The 12332-nt window shown below is 44.9% G+C and overlaps 1 protein-coding gene across 8 annotated transcripts in view; it reads left to right on the top strand.

Annotated features, from left to right (window-relative positions):
- Positions 1–4149: 4149 nt before the first annotated feature.
- Positions 4150–12332, top strand: part of YAP1 (Yes1 associated transcriptional regulator) — a 78786-nt gene continuing 70603 nt past the window's right edge. Inside the window, exons 1-2 of one of the 8 annotated variants that reach the window (XM_081197673.1) lie at positions 4150–4961; positions 12054–12298. In XM_081197673.1, the coding sequence (XP_081053799.1) occupies positions 4632–4961; positions 12054–12298 (575 nt within the window). In that variant the 5' untranslated portion in view covers positions 4150–4631. The remainder of the gene's footprint in view (positions 4962–12053; positions 12299–12332) is intronic. The other 7 variants (XM_081197671.1, XM_081197674.1, XM_081197669.1 and 4 more) reach the window with 7 other exon arrangements.

Raw genomic sequence — 12332 nt, 5'->3', positions numbered from 1 at the left:
CCTGGTATTTGTATTATTGTTGAAAACTGTGAGGCAATACCAATACTTACAGAATATATTCTCTAAAAGGTTTTGGTGCTCCTGTATTGACTAATATTCTGATGTTACAAAGTTTTATTTTTAAAACTAGGTTGTTGCATTGATACATTTTAACTTTATTTATTTTATATTTTAAAAAACTAGCTTAATAAATTACTGATGGAAAAAAGAGCCTGTATTATTTCCTAAACATGTTTTGGAGTATGGAATGTCCTTCTATATTTTTCTAACTATTAAAGAGGTGTAACATTTCCAAACTCGTATTCCTGTGAGAAAGAAGTCTCTTATTTTGAGATAAAAGGATGCACTTTGAAAGGGATATTGTGATTCTGTTAGTCCAATTTGCAAGCTCTGATGACTTTTCTTGACTACTCTTAACGCACGCTTGAAGACAGTATGGAAACTGCAGCTAGCACAAAATGGTGGTACGAGGGTACTGATTGGCACAGCCATTTAAAACCTGTTCTACAGGATCTGCACTGGCTGCCTATATTGCAGTATGTCCAATTCAAGGTATGGATGTTAAAATACAAAGCCAAGAATGACTTGGTACTTAGGCACTTGATGGAGCACCTCGGCCCAGGCTTTGAGTTTGGAACAGGAGTGCCTTCTCACTATCCCATGGAGTACTGCTCCATGTGGAGATGAAGGTTAGGACCTTCTCTGTGGTTGGCCCCAGATGTGGAACTCATTCCTTTGGAGCAGGCTTCCTCAAACCTGGCCCTCCAGATGTTTTGAGACTACAATTCCCATCATCCTTGACCACTGGTCCCACTAGCTAGGGATCATGGGAGTTGTAGGCCAAAAACATGTGGAGGGCCGAGTCTGAGGAAGCCTGCTTTGGAGACACAGAAGGCAACTCAGCCTCATCAGGGATGAAGAAGAAGAAGAAGAGAAGAGTTTGGATTTGATATCCCGCCTTTCACTCCCCTTCAGGAGTCTCAAAGCGGCTAACATTCTCCTTTTCCCTTCCTCCCCCACAACAAACACTCTGTGAGGTGAGTGGGGCTGAGAGACTTCACAGAAGTGTGACTGGCCCAAGGTCACCCAGCAGCTGCATGTGGAGGAGCAGGGAATCGAACCCGGTTCCCCAGATTACGAGTCCACCGCTCTTAACCACTACACCACACTGGCTCTCTGGATGTAGCTAACTCAAGACATTTCTGTTTACCGCAGGCATATGGTGGGTTTGGTTAGCCCGCTCTGGATCAAAAGGCTGTGTTGTGCTTAGAGATGGGAAGGCTTGGGGGAAAAAACCTGGGGAAATTGGGGGGGGGGACACACCAGGTTTTTTCTGTTTTTCCCCAAAGCCGGTTTTTTAAAATAATTTTTTTTAACCCAGTTTGATATAGTTTGAATATTCCACACACTTTCATCCCCATCCCCCCGCCCCGGGAAAAATGGCTTTGGGGGAAATAGGGAAAAAAACTGCCCCCCCATTTTTCCAGTCCCCCCCAGGCCTTCCCATCTCTAGTTGTGCTGTAGTACTGTGCCTATTTACTGAACTTTTGTGGGAGGCTTTTAACCACCATATTACTTTGATTGTATTGCTTTAAATTGCTTTTGGGCTGCTGTGTAAACTGTTTTGTGAGCATGTATGGTGTTAAAAGTGGCCTATAAATATTGGAAATAAAACCCTTATGCCCTTTAATCATTATAAATAATAACAATAATAATAACAATAGCAGTACGTAGCTTTTGTATAGCACTTTCAAGTGCTCAAAGCACTTCACAAGCATTTTCTAGTTGCAATCCTTACAACTCTGTAAGGTAGGTAACTTCACCAAAGAGAGTAGGATGAGATAGTTCAAGCTTAATTTTCTTAAAACTATTTAGTATTGCTTCTCTGCATGAAAATACCCCTCCCTTTAAGGACACTGAAGGCAGGACTGCCTGTAGTAACTCACAATGTTTATATGCTGAAGTAAGCTCCACTGATTTCAATGGTACTTCTTTGATTACAACTTTATTTTGGTGCTTTAGTTTGTGACCTACTTCTCAGGCAGTTTCTCCTCCCACACCCCTTAAAGAAACTTTTCACCATTTGCTTGTAAACAAGGGGAATTTCCTTTTAGAAGATTTCTTGCATGGCTTTGTTGGCACTATTGACATGGCTGGCATATTGATGGCCAAGAGCAAGTTCAGATGGTTTCGTAACCCCATTTTATAATTAATTGCAAATATGTTTTATTTGCAAGATATAATTGCCCAGGAGTGGGGTAAGTGGCTTGATGTCACCCAACTAGGAGGGACTCCCATCATCATCATCATCATTTTATTTGTATGCCATCTTTCCATATTAAAACAATGCTCAAGGCGGCTTACAACATGACAACATTTACATAATTACCAACATAACAAAAGTCATAAGCAATAAATAAAACACATCAAAAAGTACACAACCAAATGGAAAACAATTTCCACATAAATCATAAAATCTAAAACTAAGAATACAGCATTAATATCAATCACAATTTAAAAATGACATAGATAAAAAAATCTTCTGATTGTAGCAGGCCTATCTGATCAATAGCTCATCACTGTCCAGTTGCAATGTATTTGCATGTGATGACAGGGCAGATTCCCCAAGTCTTTGGATGCAATCAGTTTAATATAGTTTGCAGATTATACACTTCTACAGCCTGTTGCTGCTTTAACTGCAGAAAGCCTATGTTGTTGCCTAAAATGCTTCTCAAGTAGCCAGTCATTTTATGGATGCATTGTTTATTATTTATAAATAATAAAGTCTCCAGCTGTATCCCCACCATCTCCGGCTGGGACTGGAAATGCCCCATTTGAAACCCTAGAAAGTTACTGCCAATAGACAGTACTCTGAGCTAGATGGTCTGAAGTGTACCGCAGCTTCATATTCTAAATTTTGGACTACAGGCAGTAAATTAGACAAGAATGCAGCAGAGGTTCTCACACTCCTGCCCCCTGCAGACTACTTGAAAATTACAGGCGTATCAGTGGACCATTAAAAAAAATCACTTTGTAAAAATCAAAGCTGATTCATAACGTCATATTTTTAATTGCCATCTTTGCAATGTGATGGATTTGTGTTTTGTGAGCAAATGCCTGTGAAGTCAAGTGTAGCACAAGTATCTGTCAGCTTGAAGTACCACTTTGCTAAAGCTAAGTTTTAATCAGAGTAGATCCATTGAAGTTAACAGACCCAACTTAAGTCACGCTCATTAATTTCAGGGGGTCTGCTCTGAAAGAAAAGAAAAAACTTAGTGGGATACTACTTTACCTTTTGTAACTTGTGTGTTTGTTTGTTTTTAATCGGACTGCACCAGAACCCTATTTTTAACCAAACACAAACGCACAAGGGCCTAGGGCTCTTTCTTCGCCTCTGGTCATCTGCCTTTGATCCGAAGGGCTTCAATCTTTGCTATCAGAAAAAAAGAAACAAACCAAAGCGAAAACAGATCCACCTGAAGTTTGGGAACGTCGCGGGAGACAAGAGTCTTGCAGTGCTGTCTGCGTGTGGGCTGAAACTTTTCCTTGCACTTGTTCCCCCCCTCCCCACGTCCCCACCACCAGCTCCCGTGTCAAGGAGGGTGTGTGTGTGTGTGTGTGCTTGTGACTCTAGTTCTGCGAAGAGGAGCTCTGGCCTTTTTCTGCAGCCCATTTTGGGGGACGGGGAGGCTTTGCAGCAGCTTGCACCGCGGTCAAGGGAGGAAGGGGCGCCCTGATTTCTCCCTCCCCCCCCCGAAAAAGTGTGGGGTTTGAAGCCTGTGCTGTGATTAGGGTCTCGTTTCCTTCCCTCACCCCCCCCACCCGTTCTGGTGCGGGAGAGGGAGGGGGAAACCCAACCACCCCCAACTTCCCCTCCTCCCCGTCTCCGTGGGAGGGATGGAAAACCTCTCTTTTTTAAAGTGAAGTCCTGTAAAAACCGGCGGTTGGCGGACAACATTCGCGACGGGAAACAGCAGCGCGGGCGGGCGCGTGAAACCGAGGAAACTCACCGACCACGCCGGGGGTGCCGTGTGTATGTGTGCGGGGGGGGGGAGACGTAGAGAGAGTAAAAAGTGGAGTGAGGGCGGGGAAGAAGAGAAAAAAACTGGAAGGGGCGGGGGGAGAAAGAATGTCCTCTCTCTAAAATCCAGCGCGGCCGGGCGCGAGAAGTCCAGCAGCGGGAGAAGGCGGAGGAGGAGGATCCCCCCCACCCTCGCCGGCTGGGCTGCGTTAAAGTCCCGCCGGATTCGGCGCGGGCGGGCTCTCGCTGGGCGGAGCTGGCTCGGGCGGGCGCGTCTCAGAACTTTTGTTTGGCGGTGTTTGTGCGCGAGTTCGGCGGCGGCGCGCGGGACGAGATTCCTCCGAAATATATATAGAGATATATATAAAAGTTCTCCTTCTCCTTCTCCTCGCCGTGTTGGTTTGAGGGGCTGCGTCGCGCTGCTGCGTGTGGAGGAGGCGCAACTCGCAGGAACTTTTTAAAGGAGGAGGAGGAGGCGGGCGGGCGGGCAGCCAGAACCGGCGGCGGGGGATGCGGGACGGAGAGCGCGGAGCTGCGGCCGCTTGAGAGAGAGACCGAGCGAGCGAGCGAGCGAGCGAGGAGTCGGTGGGGACGGGAGCCCGCCGCCGCCATGGACGCCGCCGGGCAGCCCCCGCAGTCGGCCTCTCAGCAACCGGGGCAGCAGCAGCAGCCTCCTCCGCCCCCCAATTCTTCGGGGCAGCCCCCTCCTCAGGCGCCGCCGCCTCAGCAGCCCGGCGGCGGCGCCGCCGTCTCCGGCCCACCCCCGGCCGGCCACCAGATCGTGCACGTCCGCGGCGACTCGGAGACGGACCTGGAGGCTCTCTTCAACGCCGTCATGAACCCCAAGGGCGCCAACGTCCCCCACACGCTGCCCATGAGGCTCCGGAAGCTGCCCGACTCTTTCTTCAAGCCGCCCGAGCCTAAGGCCCACTCCCGCCAGGTGAGCGAGGTTTGGGGTGAGAGAGAGAGAAACTTTCCTGTTTGGGTGTGGGTGGGGGTTTTTTTTGGGGGGGGGGAATTATGATATTATTAAAAGTTCTTGTTTTTATTTTATTTGTTTGTGCCCCGCCTTTCCCTCCCCCCCCACAAGGACTCAAGGCGGCTTACAAAAATCTGTCTTAAAAACAGCGGCGGGGAATGGGTGGGAATCATTTAAAAGCGAGCAAACATGGGTAGGATCAAAAGCTGTAATAGCTATATTTATTTGTAGAGAAAGGGCTGTCTTCTGCTTACACACCACTTCTTGAAACACCCCCCCCCCCCATAAAATCTCACTTTCCATAAACTCTTGTCGGCTGCCTTAGAATGGGCTGCATGGAAAAGGCTGTATTTTAAGAATAAAGTTGTTAAGAACAATAATAGTGACATGCTCTCTTTCTCCCTCCCCTCTTTCTTTCTCTCTCTCTCTCTCTCTCTCTCTCTCCCTTCTTCACACCTCACCATGAACACCAGATAGGGAATAGTTTTTTTGTTGCAGTGTAACACTGTTAGGGGTCTACTCAGAAGTAAATCTCACTGAGTTTCAATGGGTCAAGCTACCTGAAGGGAAGGGTAGAGCAGCCTTGCCTATGACCCGAGTTCTGTGTTTCATTGGGGTGTACGAAATCATGAATCAAAGTTAATGATATACTGTGTTTCAGAGTTCAGTGCAGATTGTCTTGCACCATACTGGTAGGAGTATGATTAAAAAATAAATAAATCATTGTCTCGCGCCGCCTGTGTTCGCCTTCTTCATCATCATCATCATCTAACATTTGCAAGTGATGTTTCGTTGGGTAAGATGGATGAAAAAAGGCAGGCCTTTGCCCCAAGGAGCTTGCAGTCTAAATGCTGCCAGAGGATGACACAACAGGGTAAATAAAGGGAGGAAAGGAAAACCAGAGTTAAGGATGTCAGGAGAAGAATCATGAGCAGATGCAGTTACATACTGCTTTTCAGGTAAAAACAAGTGTAGCCTTGCCTCCTCTCATGGCTGATGACAGCCTTTACACACACTTTTCTTGTATTTCTTGTGTGTGGGGGAGGGGTTATTCAGAACTGAACACTTGCATGATGTTTACCTGGATTTTTGCCATGTGTACACATTAGGAAGCTGCCATATATTGCTAAATAGATGGGTGCAGGTATGTATTGATTTATTAGATTTGTATCTTGCTTTTTTAAAAATAAACTCACCAGGCAACGTACAAGGTACATGGGTCCACCCAACAGATACAGAACAATAATTTGTAAAGCATATACAGCAAAAATAATAAATGAAAGTAGCAAGTTGACAAAAGTACATTAAACACAGTAAGTGGTCTTACAACTACAGTCATCGTCCCCAGTAAAACCTTAAAACTACAGTACAGCCACAGTAAACTAGCACCACATATTTCACAATCTCATTACCATAAAGCCACAGCAAACAAATAGGTTTTCAGGGCCTGCTTAAGAAGGTTTGAAGAGACTGCGCTTCTGTAGCAAAATGAACATTTGTATGCTTTCCATGTGCAACTGTATATACAGGTGTTTGCTTTTCCTACTTGAGTGTACAAAAATGCTGTGGGTGAGGCATCCCTGAGCCTTGAGGAAAAGGGTTTCCAGGTCAGAGGGTGTGACTTCCAGGCAGCTTGATCCTGTGTATCTGACACTTAAAGACGTAAATACCCGCCTATGACTACTCTGCTAGTTGGGAAGTTGCCTACACACACCCAGAGTTTGTGTGTGTATTCTTTCAGAACAATAATAAAACTCAGTTACTGATTTTTATTTTTATTTACATGAAAAGCACTTCATAGTTTTCTGTTTCCTTGCAGTTGTCTGAGGTATTCAACGCCCGTTCCTAGTTTTTCAGGAAAGGGGAGAAGAATTTGTCTCATAATTATGCTAGAAGCCTGTGGCTTCTTGTAGGGATTTACAGTGGTACCTCAAGTTACAAACACTTCGGATTACAGACTCCGCTAACCCAGAAGTAGTACCTTGGGTTAAGAACTTTGCTTCAGGATGAGAACAGAAATCACACAGTGGCAGCGGGAGGCCCCATTAGCTGAAGTGGAACCTCAGGTTAAGAACGGTTTCAGGTTAAGAACGGACCTCTGGAACAAATTAAGTTCGTAACCAGAGGTACCGCTGTATTACTTTGCTACACTCAAAGGAACTCAAGATGGCATACATGGTTTTCTACCCAACCACAATATTTTCCTTGCATCAACCTTGTGAAGTAGTTAGGCCGAAAGAGAGTGATTACAGTTTGCACATAATTGCGAAGGCACGGTTTGTTCAGCCAAATGTGAGTCCTCTTGCAGATGAGCAAACAAACCATTGCTTGTCCTCCAAAGCTTGGTTTGTATTTTAGCTATTAAATTTATATCCTGCTCTTCCTCCCAAAGGAGCCCAGGAGGGTTTGTTTTCCAGCTGCTGTTTCCACATGCCAGTGTAGCATCGTGAGTGTCTGGCGTGGGCTGGCCAAACAAACCATGGTTGTTGGGTTCAGACATGGGTTAAAACAAGCCATGGTTTTTAAGCCAACCACAGCTTCGTTCGCTGGTAGAAATCAAATGATGGTTAACCTGCTGAACATTCACATTCAAAGAACCCGAGTTTGTTTAAACCATGGATTAATATTAAGCAGGGACCAAGCCAGTAACTTGACCAAGTTTGGACAGTGAGAGTGTCATTTCCATGTGGGGGTTTGAACCTAGATTTCCCCAGTTTTAGTTTGACACTTTTATGAGGGGAGGAGGAAAGATAGGGTAGAATCTTGCTTTCTCCCCTGCACTGCTGCTTTCTTTTTGGGATCCTAAACTTCAGTCCCTTTCTTGGGCTTCTGCAGCGCAAAATGCAACTTTCATCTCCTTCCTCTTGAATCTGTGCTTGGCCTTGGTGCTTATATAGGTGGATATTGTTCCCTTGCTTTTGGTTCTTGTTATAAAGTGATCACTTTTTTCATTTGCCTTTCCTCCACAGTTCTTCTGAGCTTGTGGTGGTGGAGTGCAGTTGTTAATGATCCTAAATTTTCAAGTAGACAGTGTCGGATTTAGGAGAATGATGTGCAGTGGTTTGGCAGTGCTTAAACTTCCTTCTCTTCATCCCTTGCTTTAGGAGATGGAAGATAATTTCCTTTCTAGAAGAGCTCGGAAACCTCTTTTTACCCTCTGAAGTCCTTTTGGGGGTGGCCCCCTTCCTCTCCACAGCACTTCCCAGCATATAATTATCCTCTTTATCCCACCTCCATTCCTCTTCCAGAGTTCTTCATTATGAGGAAATCTTCACTTTTGCCTATTATAGACCTGCTTCTGCAGTAGTAGAAATGCCCCTTCACACTCCTCCATTTTGTCTTTGCTTGTGAAGAAGTGTTGACCTACCTTCCGATTTTATACTCTCATAAATCCCTGGATGGAGCTGTTCAGGCCAGCTTCCCTCTTCTTCACCTCTAATCTGTTTTTTTGTTTGCTTGTTTTCCTGGCCACTTGTTTGTGAATGGGGGAGGTGGGAGTGATGGCAGCAGTTCTCTCCTATCCCTTCCTTTGAGCTACCTTTAATCCTTATCCCAATAGGGAGGAACTATTCCATAGGAGTAGGCAACCTAAGGCCCGTGGGCCGGATTTGGCCCAATCGCCTTCTCAATCCTGCCCACAGACGGTCTGGGAATCAGTGTGTTTTTACATGAGTAGAATGTGTCCTTTTATTTAAAATGCATCTCTGGGTTATTTCTGGAGCATAGGAATTCATTCATTCCCCCCCCCCCCATATAGTCCAGCCCACCACATGGTCTGAGCGACGGTGGACCGGCCCACGGCTGAAAAAGGTTGCTGACCCCTGCTCTAAGGCCTTCTAAGATGCTTGCGGCACTCCGTTTTTTCCCTATTCCTTAACTTAAGGGAATTTGTAGGGGAGGGGGCTTTAACTCCCCTGTCTTGCCCACTTGCATATTGCATTCCCTGCACTTTGTCTATTTACTGTTACATTTATAGCACACATTTTCTCCATGGAATTCAGTGTTGTGCAGATGATTCTTTCCTCCTCATTTTCCCCCTTTCCTCTGTGAAGTAAGTTGGGTTAAGAGACAAGTAACTGGCCAAAGGTTACCCCGTGAACTTCATGGCTGAGGGAACCCTGGTCTTCCGGGTCCTAATTGACTTCCCTAATCACCACACCGCACTTATCCCCCATTCCCTCTTCCCAGGATTGTGGAAAGCCTGTCATTTCTCTCTGAGCTAGGAGGAGGAGTTGGAGCTATGGAAGCCTTGAATTTTGTGTTTTCTAGATAAGGCAACCCCCCATATCATTCCAAGGCCTCTTTTCGCCACACCAATATTTTTAGCTATCACCTAAGCAGAGTTCTTGCCTTTGCTGCAAGAAGGCGGCATAAAGCCTCTGAAATGATATTGGAACTTAATCACTCAGAAAAGCAAATGGACATTGATCTCGTAATTGCTATTGACTAGTGTACTGAGGGGGGAGTTGTGTGAGTGTCCAAAAACTTCAAAATGTAGAGCTGTGCCAGTTTTGTGCCTTAAGAGCGTTAGATTGCAGCATATTCCTATGACATTAGCACGAACCTTCCTAATGTCAGGGCTTGGATGTATTGCCATTGTACTGTTGACACTTTGATGTCTGTAATGTGGAGAGTTTGCTGTCTTGAAGCTTGAATCCAGGTGTTGAGGCCATAGTCTTGCAGACCATAAACACTTTCAGAGAAAAGCTGTCTGAAAAGATGTTGGGTTCTGAATAAGTTTAGCCTATGGATAATTATTTAAATATTAGAACAGACAAGATGGAAATTAATAATTTGGCAATTTAGTGGGTTCTCTCTGTGTGTTTTTTTTTGAGGGGGAGGGGAGTTGGAATTGGTTCTTTTTCTTAAAGATTTTTTATATGAGAAGTATATTTTGAGTCTTCATCATAAGCTATTGTCATCTATTCAGCCAGCAGAAGTGACTATTTTGCAACTGCTTCTGATATTTCTGTGACCAATTATGTCAGCTTTTCCATTATTAAGCCTCTCTTAAAAAGGGGCTTGGCTTTGTGTGTGGCTTTAAAAAAAAAAGTCTGCTTGAACCTTGGCATACAGCTCTTACCCAAACATTAATTCACTTGACAGATATTAAATGGAAAAAAGCCTAGACTTGAAGTTGTAGAGTTGCAAGTAGAGATGATTGCTTTGCTGCCTTTGAACTTTAACGTAGTACAGGCTTATCACATACTTTCCATGTAGGTCCAATATCTCAAACTCCCCTGACAATTGCAGAAGAAAAGTTATTAGCTATGTACCGAAACCATCTTTAGCTTCAAGTACGAGAGAGGTTTTTATCATGGTTTACTTATTTGCAAACTGGCATTAATCTGCGTTTGAGCTGCCTCCCATATGGAGATAGCTGTATAGTGTAATCCATGTGTGCTGCTTGAATACAAAAGGCTAAAATACTTGCCTAAACAGTTTCACATTGAACTGCGTTCTTAATTCCATGCCTTGGGCCTTAAAGCTCTGCAGACATACATCTATATGCACCATAAAATGCATAAAAGCTATCTGTGTGTCTAGGTGTCTGTGGCTGTCAAAAGCTTCATGTCTATGTGTTCAGATCATGATGGACAGTAATTCAGCATATTAACACAAACAGAATTACTTAGGCTGATGGTAAAGGACTTCGAAGTTGCTGGGTGTGGGTTACAGTCTAAGGATGGGACCTAGGTTAATAAACTCTCGTTGTGCAAATTCAGGCTTCATAGCCTTCCTAAGGTGCAGAAGAGATTAGGGACTCTGCAACATCAGCCTCTGTGATGCAGTAGGAAACTTCGGAATTGATCAGGCCTGGCTGAAATACTAGAAGCCTGGCCCAAACTAATCATCCATATTTTCTACCTGTTCTACTCCAGTCTCCAGTTTCCCAAGCTGCAGCCAATGTCCTAAATAATAGAATCATAGACTTCTGGAGTTGAAAGGGACCGCAAGTGTCATCTTGTCCAGTCCGCCTGCAATGCAATGCAAAGTTCCTTGAGAACACGCAATGACCACTGAACACCATTCTGGGCAATATCCAGCTTAGTCACGCTCAGTGTCAACCGATTGGAATTGATAGTTAATGAAGTGTGTTGATTTCAGTAGGTACGACTTCATTGGCTCGCCCTCTGTTGTTGTTTTTGTGTGTGTGTTGGCAGTTTAAGAGACACCATTCTGTTCAACTTACAGTAGAATCCCATCACATTGCAGAAGGGATGTGAGGATTGTATCTCCAGCTGTATTCTAAAATGGCAGCATTGAGAAGTTCTGCCTCGGAGATACAGTAATAGGAGAAAAGTTAGCCTGGAGAAAAGCCCTGCCCTGCTTTAAATCATGCTTTCTCCCACCCCCACCCCCCAACAAATCTTTTGTCATCTGGAACACATTTTAGCAAAACCAGACATGTATTACTGTTTGCAATGTGGACCTCATTTGTCCCATTTTGTAAGACCATTTAAACAGCTTTCACAGCTGTCTCTGAAGCCCTTGATAAAGATGTGGGACAGCAATGGAGGCGGGGGGGGGCAGTGGTAGAGGACAGAGCAGACAGAAGCAAGAACTTGGTATTAGAAAGAGATAAGGGATACCTGAAAATTCTAAAAGATGTACATGTAAACAAAACCATTCAGTAGAAACGTTCTTATAAAGTAGGGATGAGAAGCCTGCGACTCTTCAGCTGATGGACTTTTGGGGGCTGATGGGAGTTATATTACACCAGTTGTTGCTGGACATCAAGTTCCTCACCTGGTTATAAAGCATTCTCCTCCACAAAAGATATTGGTCCAATTCCAATACTGCATCTGCAGTCACAGACTTAAAAAAGCAACCTGTGTATGAAATAATAAAATTCAGTTTTTGTCTCATGCCCATTTCAACATTAGCTTTGGTTATTACCCTACGTGTTGGAAGCCACACTGCCCTGTGCGTTCACCTGTCCTTGGAGCAGATTAACTGTTTATAGATGAAAAGTGGGGGTTCTTGAGCATGCTGCTGACATAATGGGTACCTGGCTACACCACAGACTTAAGGAATTGTTTAACTCTGCAGGCCAGCACAGATGCAGGGACAGCAGGAGCTCTGACACCTCAGCATGTCCGTGCCCACTCCTCTCCAGCATCGTTGCAGCTGGGAACCGTTTCTCCAGGGGGGCTTACCCCTTCCGGCATAGTTCCTGGAGCGGCACCTTCTTCTCAACATCTCCGCCAGTCATCCTTTGAAATCCCTGATGATGTGCCCCTACCACCGGGTTGGGAGATGGCAAAGACACCTTCTGGCCAGAGATATTTTTTGAAGTAAGTACAATTACCGGGAAAGGGGAGGTGGTGG

The sequence above is a fragment of the Podarcis bocagei genome (genome assembly GCF_964188305.1).
Source record: "Podarcis bocagei genome assembly, chromosome: 6".
Taxonomy (NCBI): Eukaryota; Metazoa; Chordata; class Lepidosauria; order Squamata; family Lacertidae; genus Podarcis; species Podarcis bocagei.
Note: the sequence above shows the minus strand (reverse complement) of the source record. Positions and strands in the feature narration are given on the sequence as shown.